Source organism: Pseudomyrmex gracilis, unplaced genomic scaffold, assembly GCF_002006095.1.
Source record: "Pseudomyrmex gracilis isolate BER0280 unplaced genomic scaffold, ASM200609v1 scaffold_0, whole genome shotgun sequence".
Taxonomy (NCBI): domain Eukaryota; kingdom Metazoa; phylum Arthropoda; class Insecta; order Hymenoptera; family Formicidae; genus Pseudomyrmex; species Pseudomyrmex gracilis.
The window spans coordinates 2376264-2394665 of NW_018020584.1; the positions used below are offsets into that span (position 1 = coordinate 2376264).

The window sequence follows — 18402 nt, forward strand, 5'->3', positions numbered from 1 at the left end:
ACTAAGTAGTTCCAGCGTTGACCGCTCGATAGCGCCGCTTACCCGCGCTAGAAAAAATCAGTCCGGGAACTTTCCGGACAAACTGTGTATGTATGAATTTGCTTTGTGATTGTGGAATTTGCAGTAATCACAAAGATGTGTTTGAAGCTACGTTATTGAAATTTAAATTATTGAAATCTACTTAATTAAGTCACAAATAACTTTAGCCACAGAAGATCAAACGTTACAAATATAAACTGTTGTTACATAAAATTGAGAAATACAAAAGCGTGTATTTCTCTTTCTCACACGATTACTCAAAACAATCATATCTACAATTGTGTAGGTAGAAGAATTAGAGATTAAGAGTTAAATGGAATGTTAGTCTATGATGTTTTTTTTTTTATTATCTTAAGTATAAAAAAGATATAAATACGTGATGTTCTATAAATTACAATGCAATCAATGAGTAGTGAATTAAGCAAAGAAAATAAGAGTTTTATGTGCCTATAAGTTTAATCAAAGATTATTACAAATAAAATAGTCTAGAATGTTCAAGAAAAATGTCAATAAAATTATTAAATACTTATTACAGAGAATATAAAAATTTAACATTTTAGAAAAAAATTATAAAAATAGAGACATCTCTCCTTTTTAAATATATTTAAAACATGAGCTATAATTGTAAGATATATACTTGTATATAAATTTTTTGTTGTTGAAAAGTTACTAAAAAATTCGAAATCAGTATATTATGAATAATTAGTTTTCACTTCTATAGAGCATATATAGTTCCTCGCGTGTTCTATATTGTGAAGAGAAAAAATTTCATTATTTCCATATAATAGTTATGTAATGAAATAATACACAGCCTATATATATGAACTTAAATAGTTTACATAAACGAATTCAGTAGTGAGATATTTTTTGCAAATCAAACGTCATTCGTCGATAATCGACCTACATTCATAAAAATTGACAATAAATGCGAACATTATCCATTAGGTTTCTTACTTGTTCTAGTATAATTGTCTAAATATCACAATGTTGATAAAATCATGTATTTTTAATATATGACGGTGCTGTAAATTTTCATAGACTGTAACACACACATACATTCGCAAAATATAATATTCAAATATTACAATTAAAAATTAAAGAATATTTTATTATGGATCTTTTTTATTAATTCCTTTACTAGTTGAGGAAATATATGCGCGTTTAATTGCATAAAATAATTGACAAAGCTTGAATGACAATTAGATTATATATTTTTTCTTTTTCGCACATTTAACTGGAATAAGTTGCAATTGAGTACTGACCTTGCAAATTATAATAAGTTAAACATCTATTTCGCGAATATTTACAATGTGGTATATGAATCACTTATACAATATTATTTACCGTTTTAATATATGTGTACATATACATATATATTTATGTATACACACACACACATATAATTTTTACAATTTTTAATCTAGATACTAATCGCCAAATATAATCCTAATAATCATAAATTACATGCTTTATATAATTGGTAAATGTGCCTTACATATAAGTAATAAATGTGTACACAGTAGTACCTTGTTAAGAAAAGCAAAACCTACATTGTTACAAGAAATTCATCCGCATCCCTATTACAGTCGTAAAAGCTAACCGATCCTTTCCTCACAGCGAGATGTCGTCACAATGGTGTCATGTTCACTACCAATTTCTTTCTCGTTTTATCCTTTATTCTTTTACGTTTTTTATCACATATCGGTTTGCCTCAAGCGACCTAAATAATTCTTTCAGAAAAAAGATCTTTTTAAGCTACCTGTTTCCTGACCTAAAATTGTTTACTTAACGAAACACCACTGTACTTGAAAAATCAATCTTTTAAAAAGTTCAGCTTTTAGCCTATTTGTCGTATTAGTCTATTTTAGACATGGTCACAAATTACAGAATAGTTAATTAGTAGATTTACAAGAAACTATTTCATTGCTGAGGTTTGCAAATTTACAATTGCTCTCTTTCTCTCTCTCTCTCTCTGTTTCTCCACGGGTGTGTTCGGTTTGGATGCTTTAAGCGTTAGTCTATCTTTATTGCTCATTAATCGGGCATCGTATTAACTGGACAATTGATTACTGTTTATGCATTATCTCAGAATTTTGGGGGAAATTCATCATCATCGATAATTTTGTACAATAAATTCTTTACGTTACATATAAATTTTATACATAACATATTATATATATTAATACCGGATATATAAAATTCTATACGAATTTTATGTAAAAACCCTTTGTGACAAAATATGTATGTATACTGCGATCGCGGTTAAAGAGTTAAAAATAAAACGATAGACTGACGCTCGCGCTAGCGTCCAAAGCGAACGCACCTTGAATGAACTCGTGCGGATATAAAAAAAAACACACTTCACACTTTAAATATAAACATGCTGTTAAAAAAAAAAAAAGTACAAAAAGAGAGCTACTACAGATATTTCGCATCTTGTGTGCGTTACAATTTCGGTATCTATACATGTGTCGTTGCTATAATTCATCGCAAAAATCAGAACATATATACGGTATAATAGTTGAAATAACGCTTAATATTACAGACAAGAATCGAAGCTAATCAAACACTAATAAATGAAAATGAGAGAATATAAAACTGATGTCAATTCACTTGTATTAAAAATGCTACTTAATCACGCGGATTTCTAACACGACATAAATAGAGTATATTGTACAAATGATTTAAAAAATATATAAGTTTTTTCTCTCTTGCGTGTACACACACAAGGTACTATCAGATTCGTCAGATTCTTTTGTCTCATCATTAGGAAAGTTTTCTCTAGCACATCACTATATAATTCTCTATAGTGTTAGACAATAAGTAACGACCTTAAATGTTTGTTTTACACTTGCGGAAGTTTTTACTTCCGACTTTTGCCCACCGAAAATTGGGCAAAAAAAAAAAAAAAGAAGAGTATCTTGTTGTTTAAAAATCGGCTACTCCTCGACGACCGTGTTGCTTTTGTGGTGTCGGAAGTGAGAAACAACACGAAGCAAACATTCTCGCGACGTGTAACTTCAATTTTAGTTTTTCTGTGCAAATTTACTATTATCATAATCTTCGGAGTTGCAAAACAAGCAGCAAGGTCAATTTATACTGAAAATGTAGTGTAAAAATCGAAAAATTAAATCCAACAGCTCAGCTGTTTTCTAACCGCTAGTGAGAGCCGAGAAACAGCAGCATTGCTACTTCTACTAGGAATTATTTTACACCTCTACGTGTCAAACATCGAACAGAATTTGCTGTATATTTTGCGAATTAGAAGACTAACGAAAATATTATCTTTTTGAGGAAAAACCAATTTTGCAAGAAACTTTTGCTGTATCATTTCTCGCTTCTGATGCAATAAACACAATATGGTCGCCGAGGAGTAGCCGACTCCCAATAAGTTTTGTATGTTAATTTTATTAATACATAAAAACTGTAGACAAACTGTGTATAATGTAATGAGTAAATATGTTGTTTATTTAATCGTATCAAATGTGTATGTGTGTGTGTATTTAATGCAAAACTTACCATGTGTAATATATGGAACTATATTCGTCTCTTAGCAAGTTACATATTCTTCTCTCAGCTAATTTATATTCGTTACACACATTACTCGAAGCAATGATTTCATTTTCCTGTATATGCTTGATATATCAATGGAACAATGGTCTCACAGCTTCATAAGTTAAAATATCTAGTTTTCGTTTCATTTGTGTGTAATAGGTGTGTGTTTCATATGCTTATACACATACACACATATATTGGAAGTTCTTGAAGTACAACTTTCTGAATTGTATACGGAAATACTACGCATTGTTTCTAACACTTTTTTATCGATTCCCATGCACAAACAAAAATGAAAAAGTTTATACAAATTTCCTATATAACGCTTCTGAAAGTTTACCTAAAAGTTAATATACCAAATGCCGAAACTATACAAATATTTTTTGTTTGATGGGCCCCTCGGAAGTCAAATCTTTCTCTGTATATCAGGCTTGCATGCTGTGCATGATAAAATTGCTCGAAGCGCATACGCTGTAGCTCCTAAAACTTTGCTAAGAGTCATCGGAATATAAAGGAATGACAAACTTGGGTCCGAATGGCGATTTATACGTAATGTTGACGTCGGTATACACTTTGTTCGGCAACGCGAGATTGCACAGATACAATCTGCCGTTGTCGACGCTATGCGATAACGGCAACGCGCCCAATAAGCTGAATTTACTGAGAATACCCGGTGTACCTGTCGCGGGTGGTTCGATGGCAAGCACGGGCGCCCGATTGCTGTTCGCCCACCTAGCGATCGGTGTGATCGTTTTTGGCGAGTCCTCGTCGCAGAGCGCCACGAGTATCAGATCTACCATCGACGGTAGATTCTTGACTTTTGTTTCTACCTTGTTTTCCGTTAATCTATAGAGCGACAGCTCCTGCAGAAGAAACACATCCTCCGCGTTCTCCACGAACACGATCGTCTTGACGCCGTGACCCGACAACTGTCGGGCGCAATTGATGCCCGCAGCGCCAGAACGATGTGGACCGCAAAGCGCTACTACCGTGGGCCATTGATGCGCGTTGTTCGGATTCAATCGATAACTTCCGCCTAACAGCTGCAATGTCAACTCGGCTCCAGCACGACCAAGAAGCTCCACCTTCCAAATAGAAAACATTGAAATATATTAACTCTTTATAACAGTGTACTGTACATATTCCCCCCATTTCTGAAATTATTTTTCTCTTCAATCTCAATTATAAAAGATTAATTGAATGCCAACGTAAATACAAACCCTGCGTTCCCAACTGATTCCCAGTCTATCCGCAGCGCCTATTAACTGTCGATGTAAATTCAAGGTAATACTAGGAATCACTAAACCATTGTCTGTAACGTATTCTTTTTCACCAGGATAAGGCACTACTATCTGTCTAAGTACTGTAGGTTCAGATACAAGAATGTTTTCGTCATGTCGATAAATACCGGTAGTACTTCGATTATTTTCCGACTGTCGAACGATATCTGGTTTCAACGAATTAATTTCTTGCCACACAGCCTGGAAAAAATATATATATAAACTAAAAACTAATATATATATATATACATATATATATATATAGTATAATGCACACAAATATATAAATTATTTCAATAAATATAATAAAGCAAATGAACGATAATGTTTGATTTGCGCAATAAAGAAGAATCAACCTCTTTATTAAACAATGCCAAATTTTTCTCGAAGTCAAAATCTTGCTGTAAGGACTGATCAATTGGAGTACCAAAAGTATGCTCGTCTCTTCCCAAAAGTCTTTGTTTATGTGTTAATCTTTTCGGAACTGATTTGTTAGATGCATTATTTTCAGCTGCAATGAAATCGTTTTGTTATTATACCACAACACATACATTTAATATATCATTTATCTCTCTCGTCCTGTGAGCGTAAAATGCTGCCGCATAACATATACCCGGTGGAATTTTTCCATTCGGAGTTTGATCAATTTGCTGCTGGTTTGATTCTGCTGGTTTTTTCACGTTTGTCTGCGGAGAACTCGTCGCTTGTGGCGCAGGCGGAACACATTCTGAAACTGATCGTCCAGCTCTCTTTGCGATTGGTCTCTTTACAATCACTTTGCTCTGTGACTGGACATCGTTCATGCTAGTTCTTGCTTCTTCAGTTGATATAATCTCGAGTTTTTGTATATCTTTTACACTGCAATAAAAAAAATAAAAAATAACTATGTAATATTATTTAAACAAGATCGAGAGATTTCAATAATGATTGTATAAAATTATATTTACTTACATAAACATTTTTTAAATAGGATTGTTTTATTTACAAATATGCATACATATACGTAGAGAGACACACCAATGTAAAACCAAAACAAATCACAACAATCATAAATATTTATCTTAGAACTACATTTTATGTATGAAGACTACAAACACACAGTTCAAGTTGACTAATCCGTAGTTACCTCAAGATAACAATCGAAGAAGAATGTGGAATGCCGTTACAGAATGTTTTTGCCAATGTCAAACTGTTCTTATTTAAGTCAATAATTTTGCCTTGATAGGCAACATCGTCAATGCATTTCACAGAAACAGTACACCCCAAGAACTGATCAGACATTTTTAACTGCAAATAAAATAAGTTTAACTGTTTATTCTCATTACTATTAGAATTAGTAAGAAAACGGTTAACACCATAACAAAGGATACTAAAAATGTTGAAAAGTATCATAACACAATTGATCTTTTTTTGTATAACTAAAATATACTGTTATTTATATATAATGGTGTTTATATAATCTTAGAGAGTAATGCAGTATAAACGTGTGAATTCTAGAAAATTGATAAATTACAAAAACATGTTAGTTTTCACTGATAAGATAGAGTTTAGGTTAGTTTTTCATATCAACTCTCACAAACCGAAGCTTAAATTCAACCGCATAATGAAAGATCATGTAAACCACATTTATTTACCTGATTTAATCGAGAGACGTACTTAAATAAAGATGATTAGAAAATAAAAAAGTAAATTACAATTAATGCCTATAGCGTATTTCTGCAATCTGACTCTCTTGCACTTCGTTGTAGGCATACAGAGACATACCTATATCGAACCGTTACACAGCATACATTGATAACATACAAGCACAATGTACCGATGTCTTTACTTACATTCGGTATCCGGAGAATCAAGAGAGACGGAACATGTTTATATTCCGTCCTTTTCTTGCAGTTTTCCGTTAGCCGTTGATCGGCTGAAGATAAGAATAATTTGATACGGAAAAAAAATATGGCAAAAATTTGAAAAGTTTATTACTGACACTTTCGCATATATGTAAGTGATTCAAAACTTGTACGACAAAGAAGATTAAGATCGGTCAGGGTCATGTGAAAAACTGTAATAACTTTTCCGCCCTGTAAGCCAGCATTATGTCCTTGGGGTGTTGCACATTGGCAACTACAGCAATGTCCACGAGCGACTTGTGGATGCGTGCGCTATATGTCCAAACGTGAACGTGGTTCTATTCCGCGCTATGTCCACAGCGTGCGGTTTCTCGTTCCCATCCTGAAAGATTGAATTGTTCACATAGCGACATTCTCTTATAGGCCTGGCCGCTCTCAGTCTTCTCTCTGCTGGTTCTAACAAGTTGTTTTCTCAAACACACAGATTAGAATATTTCTAAAAAATGTTTATAAAATTGAAGAAAGTATCTGAGCGATATATAATTATTGAAAATAAATATACACGCGTAACACAAAGATTCAGAGCAAATGCAAATATAAGCGAAAAAAAGTGCGAGAATTTAATAATCGATTAGAGTAGTAGAAGAAGTCTTGGGATGTGCTTAATGGATAAATGGATACTCGCGCAAGGTACGAATTTCCATATAAACATAAAGGTGTTTTGAATAAGGTAACATATTAAGTACCGTGTGATAAAATGCGTGGTGATACATATTGATGTACTATATTTATTTATATCCATTTCTGTAAGTATAATCTTAATGTATCTTTCTTGATTGTACTTGTTACAATGATTAAGGCAACGGTAGAAGCTATATTTAATATGCACATCAGATGTGTATTGCGTATGATCGTTATTAATGTCTTACAAGCGTCCTAAATGTAATAGCTTTTCTTTTGTGTACTGCCAACGTGTGTGTTGCAGTAAAAATTTTTAAACTTATATACATAATATTACATAAAGTAACATTGCGTTAATTATAAAGAAGAAACGTTGTCATTGTATAAATCAATACAAATGAGAGAAAGAGTACACGAAAGCAAACTGTATCACATATTTCTTTGTGCTGCTAATTAAAGTGTAATTTTGTTTACTTATGTGAAAATATAATATACACATTCAGATAAGTTTTAATAATTAATAGTTGTTATCCGTGAGACGATAATAAATAAAGTTTTCTACACACGTTTAGCGTTGCATCTTTCCCGTAGTCATTTCACATTGTCGCTTGCAAAAATAAATCGAATGTGACTTCATGAATAAGACATCTCTGCAAAATAGCATAACGCACATTTGACGTAATACAATAAGTACATTGTTAAATCGTGCTTTAAAATGTTGTCGCTAATAAGCGTTTGCAATATTCGTGAATGTTAAAATAGCGTGAAAACAATATTTGAGAAGAAAATGAAATTTTTTAATTAAAAAAAAATTGTAATGCAAAGAAGAGAAAGAGATTAATATTGTTCGCAAGCGCACAATTGCAAATGCAGTCGTCTATGTCTAAAATGTAAAATGAAAATCTGAAAATCTCAAAGAAACATATATATGTGAAAGACTTCTTATATATATATATATATAGATATATAATATAAATTTTATATATATATATAAATGTTCTGAATATTTGATAAAAAACTGAGTCTTGTATATAATGTTCTGTATTTTATATATTATACATGTCAAATAAGTTTTATAAGAATGGGCAGATGTTTACGCAAATTACTTTTGTTTCTTGTGCGTAGAAGTACTGCGTGTGTAAATGTGTGTAACATTAATTATATAAACCAATATAACAACATATTAGCGCTAAATGTTAGCAAACTATGGAAAAAAACACTATAGAACATCGCTCTCTTGCATATTCTCGCGTCAGTCATTCGTCGCACGCACGCACTGCACACATTCGAGATGTAAATAAGATAAGATAAAAAAAAAAAATTACTTTCGATGGAAGCAAACATACGGAAGAACGTGGACGTAACGTTTAATGCATAAATTCTCGCGCAAAGTATTGCGTGGTATGTTTACTCCCAGCTCTTACTCTCTGCGTCGACTCGGTTATACCACACGGCCGCGTTTTATCTCGCGATATAATGTATATTCTCTATATATAACATTTATATGTCTCCCCGCTATAGCACATAGTTTAGGTACATGCCTTTTTCCGCACGCGTGCACTTTTAAAACGACAAAGAGATTGTGGGATGCCGTGTATCTTTACACACATACTTCTTCGAAAAAGAGTAGATACGTGTACATGGCACCAAGCGACATCCTTGAACACGTTTCCTAATAAATCTTAAGCATACAAAAATAAATTATAATAATATGATTGTGTGTCTCTGTGTGAGCTTACGCATGTACAGTGAATACTATGTTACACGTGCACATACACACGTACACGCAGCACACACGCATGTGTATATCCGTGCGTGCGCATCCGTGTGTACGCGCAACATATAGAGACGGTGATAGATACATATATATATGCATCTTTCTATTGCGTACATATGTATATGTATATATTTTAAAGTACGATACCCCTTAACAATTATTCGTGTGATTTTTTATACGGAGTACAATTCAAATGCTCATCTTTCTTTTTTACAACGCGTCTCAATGGAACACCTAGGCGAGAGTTGTGTGCCGATCGGAAACTTTGATCAACATGAAAATTTCGTTCGCGTGAAAAACCGTATCAATTTGTCGACTATATAGTAATGCATTGATGTACAACTAATGCCCGTTAGAAAACAAAAACGATATTTATCACATAATGAACAATGTGTAAAATATATAGAAAAAAAAGATGTACATCATTGGAGATATGTACATCAAGCTTGAAAACGAGTAGGCGCGTTACGTGATTTGCGTTTCTCCTAAGTGTTCCTACACTAATGAACCCACCATAGCGTTTGCTGGTGTTTGCTTTGGCTGCAGCAAATTACCTGCAACATAAACAAATAAAACGGTTATATGTTATATTCTAAAGGAATTCGTCGTAAATTTATATGACGAATCTGGGTTGTTGTGTGCTACGCTTACCTACGTAGTTTACAGAATTAAGTAAGTTACACGCTTGTGAAGGCACAAGATAAAACGACTAGGATCAACGTTAAAAGAGTTCCAAAAGTAGGTCGAAGAGTAGCTGCCGCGTTTTCTTTCCGTGCCATCTCAGGTGGGTAATCTGAAAAAGAAGTGAAGAAAGATTCTCAAGACTTGTAGTCTCCGTTGCGATGTATAATTAATTTAAAATAATGCTTTAAATTAATGCTTCGATCACTCGCAAGTTATATTAAGATTGCACTATACGTACCACCAGTAAACATATGCGGCTCTGACAGCGGAGACCATCCGAATTCGTTTCTAGCCGTGAGAATCGCCTCGTACGATCCAGGCTGAAGTTCTTTAATTAGGTGTTTTACAGTGTATTGGTTTCCTTTCTTCTTCTGATCTTTAACGTCGGGATTGACAGTAATCCATTGTTCGTCATCTTTGCGACGATATTGTAGCTAAACATATAAAATTGTGTGTATCTTTGTTATATTAAGTTTCACAAATTTTATAATTGTCACACACACACACACATATTGCACATCATAAATGTCAATAACATTAAACGTACTTTAAATTCCACGATTGGCGAATAACTCTCCACAGTCCACTTCAGGATTATTCCCCTGTCATCATCGGTCACCTCGGCTCCAGACATTTTTGCTTGCGAAGGCATACCTGGAATAAGAGTGTGCAAATAGAGAAATCACTTCAAGGCGAAAATATTCAAATGACGATATGAATTTAAACCACCCGTGATTTTCTCGTATTCATTGATGGTGATATAATTCGCAAGAATTATATTCAATTTTATAATATATATATGTATTATAAATATACCTGAGAGATTGACGATTTTCTCGCTCTGGCCATAATGATTCTCCGCGCGACATTTGTACTCGCCAAAGTCCCGTAATTTATTGTGCGTAATTTTCAAAACATGCTTGATCTTGTGATTGTTTGTCTCTCCGTGATGCATTACTATTTCGTTCTTCTTGTGCGTGAGTTCCTTGTCGTTTCTGTACCACTTCATTATTGCTTCCGGATAGGCGCTCACGATGCACGCCAACTCCGATTCGACCCCAATGCCGCTGTGAACTATCTTTCTCTTCACTTCTACCTCCGGCGCGTCTGTCGCAAACACGCATTGATCAATAACGTTATGTGCAAAATTGATTGTGTTAATTAATTCACAAAATCTGGCAAAGTTGCATATAATTAACTGAGTGATCAACTCACAATATACTACGACTCTGATCGCTTCTGACAATGGATTTTTCGAGCCGTCCTCGGCGAGACATTGATACAAACCGCTGTGATATCTGTGCACTTTTGTTATCGTGATGAAATTTCCCTCTAGCTTCAAATCGGGATCGTAATTACTTACTTTTTTAGTCTACGGAAAAAGAAAGCGCAACATTAGTTGTCTTTTTTTCTCTCTCTCTCTCTTTCTCTATCTCTTTTTGTTAGTGCGACAATTGATTAAGTCAATGTTTTAATAAGGTTTTTACCTCTATGAACCACTTGATCTCAGGCGGAGGCTGAATATTCGTCTCGCAGCCGAATCTGGTCGAAGTGCCCTCGACCACATTAATCCGTCTCGACGGTGTCACGCGTATTCCCTTGTCCATAGGATCGATCAGCACACGATGAATCAAATCTATGGTATAATTTTTCCGAATGATGATACTGCACCTGTAAGAGTCGGACGAATCGCTAACCGTCGCGTTGTAAATCACCAGACTGTTGTTGGGCATCCGCACGATTCTCTTCGGATCTGTCACATGCGGCTGCGATTCGAAATATAAGTACTTATCGTCCTTCAACCACGCGACTGCGTAATTGTCTGAAATTTGCGGTTAATTTTCTTATTCGAAGAAAACGTCGAAGTTAATGTGTAAAATTTAATTGAAATAACATTTAAATAACACGCGCTTGACTTTTTTTCTCTTTCTCTCTCTCTCTCTCTCTCTCTCTCTCTCTCTCTCTCTCTCAAAATTGTTGATTTACAAACCTGTGTGTTTAACGTTGCAAGGCAATATCACCGTAGATCCGGTTGTATCCCGAATACTCTGCGACCATGATAAAATTTCCGGTGGTGGCTCGTTAGTATCTCTTTCGCTATCATCGTCATCGTCATCGTCGTCCTCATCATTGATAGGCGTGTCATCTTCGTACTCGTTCTCCTCGATGTCGCTATTCTTGCTTGGTTTGCATAAACCTGAACAAACATATTACAGAGTCAATTAAACAACTTGTAAAACACAAATAAGAGTAAGTTTAGATAATTATCGATATTTTATCAATTTAAAGATAATATCATTTCGAGATAATATATTTTATTCATATCCTTTCTAAGTTTGACCTTGACAAGTGGAAAAAATTAATTTCACCGAAATTATCTATCGATTGCCTGCGGCGAATACATCCAGCTAAACCAACAGAATGTACACATATTTGTCCTCCGTAAAATCATGTTCGTAATGACGATAGGAGTGCCCCAAGGGATGCACATGTGCATTTGCGCAGGAGTCGTCAATTGGATCGGCGCAAATCAATCGGGTTTTCCCGAAGCGATGGTTTAATCGCAACGCGCGGTCAAACCGTTCGTTAATTCGCCGGGCCGCGAACACGCCGACCGAAAGTAACTCTCGTTTCACCAATTGGTTGAAACCACAAAACCGATCGCGGCCGCGCCGGTAACTCAAAATTAGATTTCTAGTGCACGACCGTGCTTGATTTTGAGACGGGACATAATAAATGCACGCGCACGCATGTATGTATCATCCCCCGGCTTTCTAATAATACGCGACCCCATATCACTCTTTTCGACAATGTTACGGTTTCCCGTCATCGCGCGACGATGCCAAAAAGCGAGCGAAGAACACGTCGCGCGATCAGAGACAGCGACGCTGCTGAGGAAGCCTTCGTTGTCTCTGCGTGTCGGTCGCCAGTTTGCCCTCGTTTTTCACGAGGCGCGCACTGTTTTCACGCTAAGGCGCGTTTTACACGTCGTTCGATTTTAGTTCGGACATACGTACGTACGTAACCACACCCTGCGCTTGGGAAAAAAAAAAAAAAAAAAATGGGTCGTGCAAGTCAACTCGCTCGACGGTGGTTGGCTGTCGAGCGAACGGCCAAGACGCATCCGGCAATTTCGCGGATTAAGATCGCTAAATCATCGTTAGTCGTGATTGAAACGGCCGCGGTTCGAACTTATATTGCAATTTGAAGCGTTACATTGATCGATAGACGCGCTCGATGGGAGTCGTTGCGCGTGGCTGCAATTCCGTTAATTAACAGTCGTCGCAAGTGACAAACAAGTAACAAACGATATAACATCGAAATTCCATTAAGTATATAAGGATGTAAGTAATACACAGGCATAAATCACCATTATGCCAGATATAAATTGTAGGATGTACATGCGCGATATAAATCAAATCGGTAACGAAACCGGCGATGATAAAACAACACGGTGTTTAATAATAATTATGGCGCATGCACAAGCGCCCTTCGTTACGAGAGAGAAAACGCGCGACGATAGAAAGAGAAAGAACCTCATGAATCTAAATTAATAGACCGTACATATCGACCGCCCCTGCTCTCTGCTGCAGCCCCCATTGCTACGACTCTATCTCTCGCACTCCCTTAGCAACGACCCAGAACACGCGGACAGGCGCCACGGTGTCCCATTGCTCAATCTATTGTATGTAGTTCCATGGACAACCCACGCGCTCCTTCTCGGGAGTCGGACTAATGTCATGGAACATTGCGCTCGCAGTTAGAATTCAGTTCGCAGTGCGCGTCGTTAAACAGCGTTGCTGCATTTGTTTTTCAAAACCTCTTCTATATCGCATTGATGAGTTTTTCAAAAAAAAAAAAAAAATTTAGAAACTTTTTGTTTCAATTTTTCAAAAAGCTTTTCAGCCTTTCATCAGTCTTGGCGAAAAGATCACGCTTCCATTTTCGCGAATAATTGAGGCGAGGTGATAGGGGTCGACGTGTTTGTCGAAATGTCAGAACACTGTCGACCTTAATTGAGTATACTGTTCGCGAAGAAGCGTAGCAATGATCCAAATTGATCAGGTACACGAAATACACTAAGGTGTGGTTTGCCACTGATGGTCTCGTTAAGGTCTCTTTCTCTCTCTCCGGCATTTTTAACCTAGCTCCTAGCTCCGTTACTTTCCGGACGGCACAAAAGTCCGACATAAGTCATAAAGATATCTGAAAAATGACTAAAATAATTTAGACGTCTCCTCGGAAAATTTCTCTCGAATTTTTCTGCCGTCTGGATCATCTTCACCGCTCAAATTTATTACAAGATAAGCTGCGTTGTTTGGTTTTCAGAAAAAATTCTATATTTTTAAAAATAATTCTGGAAAAAAATCTCGAAGTATACTTCGAGAAAACACACGATCTCTCCCTCGGTAGAAATCGATCAAACAAAAATGCATCATCGACTCATCGGATTGCGAAAAAAAAAATCCCTCGTTCATTGCGAGCGACCACATCCTCGTTTCCATTCGCCATTCGAATGACAACTGCGAGTTCTGCGGGGAATAACGGACGTGCGTGTAAACCGCAACTTTATTTTGCATTGAAGGCACGCGTGTCGCCACGCTCTCGGTGATGTCATCACGGTTGACAGCACAACCGAAAAAAGTGCCCGATCGCGTTGTCCGCGGTGTCCTTTTCGTGATCTCGGAGAACAACGAGACCGATAAAGGCCTGGAAACACGAAATGTCGAGAGTTTCACCCTCTCCTCGCACGAATCAAAGAACGCCCGTATAAATTACGCGAGAAGACTCAAAAAAGGACATTTCTCGTGTCGCGAAAATGTCAGGGTGCATCAGCAGCGATCGCGTCAGTTTCGCTGGGAGCGGCCTGGCGTTACGTAGGCAGAAATAACTTTCCTCGATGCGACGACGCGAGGAGAAGACCCCGGCGCGGTTCGTGGAATTTTCGACGGATCGGAGCTCAAAGCTGCTGACTTCCGTTTACGAGGCCGTACGCGCAGCCGGAGCTCTATTTGGATTCTACGTAAAATCGAACAGAATGATCGAATTGCAAGCGCAACGCGATTCTCCAAATCTAATTTCGACAAAACATTACACAATTTACAAACACGACAATTTACTTCTCTCGTAGAAAGTGTAAATACATTAAGTGCGAAAAGTTAAGAAAAAACTTAAGTAAAAAGTTGCATTTTATATCATTTATACGCGTTAATTTTATATTTCTGCGAGAAAGCGTAAAATGTCTTTCGAATCATTTTAGAAAAGCTGTTTGTCGCTGTTCGTCGAGTTTTCCGAGAAGGAACTTCAAAGCGCGATACTTCGCGCTTAGAAGATTCTTCATCGGATGACGAGAAATCCCACGTGTCGTTAAGGAAATCGTCTTAACAATTTCAAAATTCCTCTTATCGATCGTCTTCTCCCCTCGCGAAGAAGGTCACTCGTGTCTTTGTTTGTTCCGGCGAGTTTCCTTTCCCTTTCGTGGGAAGATATAACGCGTTTTTCGCCTCGAGAGTGGAAACCACGAAATTCCTGTAATAAGTTCACAGATTCCCACAAGAGGAGACATTGTTCTTGAAAAGCCGGCGTTTTGCCTCACCCCGGAAGCCGTTGGCCAGGTCTCTCTCTCTCCCTCTGCCAACATTCCGCCAGTATATATATCGAGGCCGCGTTTAGCGCCTTCGTCGTCTATTAGAGCGAAGTTCTTTCTCGGAAATCCAATACCAAGTTTTTGCAAACAAGCGGACAGAAAAAAATAAATGTGAAATCTTTATTTTTACACAATTATTTTAATTGTGTAAGTTTTTTATCGCAGAGAAAACTTCTATCGCGAGATGAGACGAAAGTTGCTAATGACTTTTCATTTTTTTTTTTTTCCTGACAAACCGACGTTGACGATCTCGCTGATACGATCTTTTCAAGGGCGTTACCCGAGTCGTCACAAAAATTGCGACATCGCGACATCGACGTTGAGTTGATTCGCGCGATGGCGATTTGACAACGTTTGACGACTCACGAATGTTGAATGGGGTGACGTCAGCCCCCACATTCTCTCACGCGTTAATGGATATTATTACCAGGAGGCACGCACTCATATTCCGAAAGGGTCCCCCGCGGCACACACGCACACACGAGCATATATACGCACGTGCATGCGTATGTACGTACATAATGTGTACATGCGCGAGGGAGGGACGTCGGCGACGACATGGTGTGCACAACGACGAAGCCGAGGGAATGTTGCAACGGTGTTGGAGTGTGTATACTAAAACGGGGAGTGCCATTGGCCGAATTGACCCGCGTGCCACGCCGAGTCTCCGAGAGTTCTTAGCGCTCCTGCGACTTGTTCAATTCGGCACAAAAGTATCTCGAGAATAAAAGTGGCTTCTCATTCTGCCAAGCCCGGGCGAAAAAGTACTCCGCGAACAATTGTCGAGACAATCCTCCTGCAATATACACGACATAGATGTATTTTTCTAATTATATCTTTCTTAAAAGATAACAAGAACAAATTCCAAGAAATTTGTTGTTTACAAAATATTGTTTTATATTTAAATTAAGAAAAAATAAAAAATAGTCGTTTTGAATAGAAATAAATTATATCATACATTGCATCAACCAAATAGTTTTCTTGAATAAAATTTTTTGGTTTCAAGATAATCTTTTCCTTGATATAAAAAAAACCTAAAAAAAAATTGATGATAATACAATACAATACAATTTACGTTCAAGAACATCTTTGCAAAAAACAAGATCAGCCTCGGGAGATTACAAGTGACATCTGATAATACACCTGGCAATATAGTCACTAGATACCAATATTAAAAAATTAGAAGCTTATCATTCATATTCATGCTATTCGTTATTTTGTATATTCAGACCATTCGGATGCGGTCAAACACGGCCTCGAACAGGTGAACGACTCGACTGCAATGAGACCAAAAGCTCACAGCCGTCCGAAATGACTTACGTCCCAGTTTCCGCGACGCTATATGTCAACGCGCGCGTACTCGGCTCTCGCGCCGTTCCTTTTATTTTCAAACGAATCGCGTTAATATCTTGCGAAGGGAGCGGCGGATGTCGTCTTCCTCTCGGAAGACCGTCATTGCGAACGACGAAGATAGGTGAGTTGCGCAACCTCCGAATGATTCCGAAGGAATATAATCCGCTATCGCCGCGCGACCGGCCGACTAGCCGCGGATCGGATTCGCCGACGCGAAAATAACCGCGCAAGCGGCTGCCGCAAGGGATATAACGCGCGTTGCGAAGGAATAGCAAAAGGGACGACACTGGGACGATTGGCCGTGCGCCAAGCGGGAAGATAACACGAGTCCGTAGAGAGAAGATGTTCGCCGCCATCGTCGTCACGCGGTCCTAAAGCTGCCTTCATAAAACTCTCGCCTGAAAGAAATGTGTAAAAAAAAAAAAAAAAAATTGAACATTGTGTCACGTGCGTTTAGAATATTCGAAGAAATATGAACAGAATATTTCAGAAACTCGGAAGAGGGATACTTGACATTATTTGTATATATTGTAACATATGTTTCCCCTGTTGTATTCTTCGGAAATATAATTTATTTTTTTTTTGTGAACACACCTTCAAAAATCATCGAGCTCGCATAGCAGGCCGCTGTAGGTATGTATTACACTTGATTTTTATCAAGCCCCGAAGAGCCTAATTTTAGACTTCGGCTTCCGACGCGCGCGTTTTCAGACAAGGCCTGAAATTCCATTTTGTCAAAATGTTTCCAGAAATATTTCTCGTCACACAAACACACACACACACACACACGAAACATTTGTGCAACTTAATAAACATTCCAAGAACATTCGATCGGAGGATACGCGCGCGCAATAATAGAAGAAACATCGAGCATCATTTGTGTTCTAATAGACAATTCTCCAGCGACCGTAAAATTGCTCGAAGCGCGAGGAGTTAAGACTGTAATAGCTTTGTAATTGCAGCAGGTGGAGAATCGTTTTAACGATTTCCGCGATGGATCTTTGTCTCGCAACACAATGAACCTCTGATTCGCGGTACGGTAGCGACGGATTCCGCAGTCCCGTCACGCAGAGAGACTCAATCCTGGCGCACAATCCGCCTACAGGATCCAATATGCTCTCTCTTTCTCTCTTGTTCGGAAAGCGACGGTTACTGTGAGAATCGCGGTGACAAAAGCGCTCTGCGGATACAATAAATTTCTCGCAAAAGTGACCTTTCCCGAGCGCGAAATAATTTCGCATTTATATTAAAACGTTTCCGAGGTGTGCCAGTAATTATGTTCGAGTTAAAATAAGCCGAGATTAAAACAAATAATAAAAAAAAAAACAACACGTGAAAATAACGTGATTGTAATTTATATTATATATACATTAAATAATACATATTATACATATAATTTATTATATATTTATAACATTATACTTTATATTGTATTATATGTATTATACATACTACAATGTCACTGACCTCGGCCGCGCGGCCTTGGCGGGGTCATTGACCTCGGCCGCGCGGCCTTGGCGGGGCACTGACCTCGGCCGCGCG

The 18402-nt window shown here is 37.4% G+C and overlaps 2 protein-coding genes across 5 annotated transcripts in view; both read right to left on the bottom strand.

Annotated features, from left to right (window-relative positions):
• Window positions 1-2251: 2251 nt before the first annotated feature.
• LOC109851790 (enhancer of mRNA-decapping protein 3) lies at window positions 2252-6997 on the bottom strand. 4 transcript variants are annotated; one of them, XM_020422226.1, is made up of 7 exons: window positions 6707-6721; window positions 6509-6638; window positions 6001-6161; window positions 5488-5732; window positions 5231-5385; window positions 4815-5075; window positions 2252-4679 (listed from the first exon to the last, which is right to left on the bottom strand). In XM_020422226.1, exons 3-7 carry the CDS (start codon window positions 6153-6155, stop codon window positions 4086-4088), a joined length of 1410 nt encoding a protein of 469 aa, XP_020277815.1. In that variant the 5' UTR covers window positions 6156-6161; window positions 6509-6638; window positions 6707-6721; the 3' UTR covers window positions 2252-4085. The 4 variants fall into 4 exon arrangements, with proteins under 4 accessions (XP_020277815.1, XP_020277825.1, XP_020277834.1 ...); XM_020422236.1 differs by lacking the exon at window positions 6509-6638 and having other exon boundaries at window positions 6707-6997; XM_020422245.1 differs by lacking the exon at window positions 6707-6721 and having other exon boundaries at window positions 6569-6692.
• Window positions 6998-8424: 1427 nt separating this feature from the next.
• LOC109863793 (lachesin-like) overlaps window positions 8425-18402 on the bottom strand; it is a 79690-nt gene continuing 69712 nt past the window's right edge. The window contains exons 2-9 of the mRNA XM_020444358.1: window positions 11851-12057; window positions 11348-11682; window positions 11076-11232; window positions 10677-10967; window positions 10408-10514; window positions 10099-10294; window positions 9828-9969; window positions 8425-9730 (exon numbers count right to left, since the gene is read on the bottom strand). Of these exons, the coding sequence (XP_020299947.1) occupies window positions 9854-9969; window positions 10099-10294; window positions 10408-10514; window positions 10677-10967; window positions 11076-11232; window positions 11348-11682; window positions 11851-12057 (1409 nt within the window). The 3' untranslated portion in view covers window positions 8425-9730; window positions 9828-9853. The remainder of the gene's footprint in view (window positions 9731-9827; window positions 9970-10098; window positions 10295-10407; window positions 10515-10676; window positions 10968-11075; window positions 11233-11347; window positions 11683-11850; window positions 12058-18402) is intronic.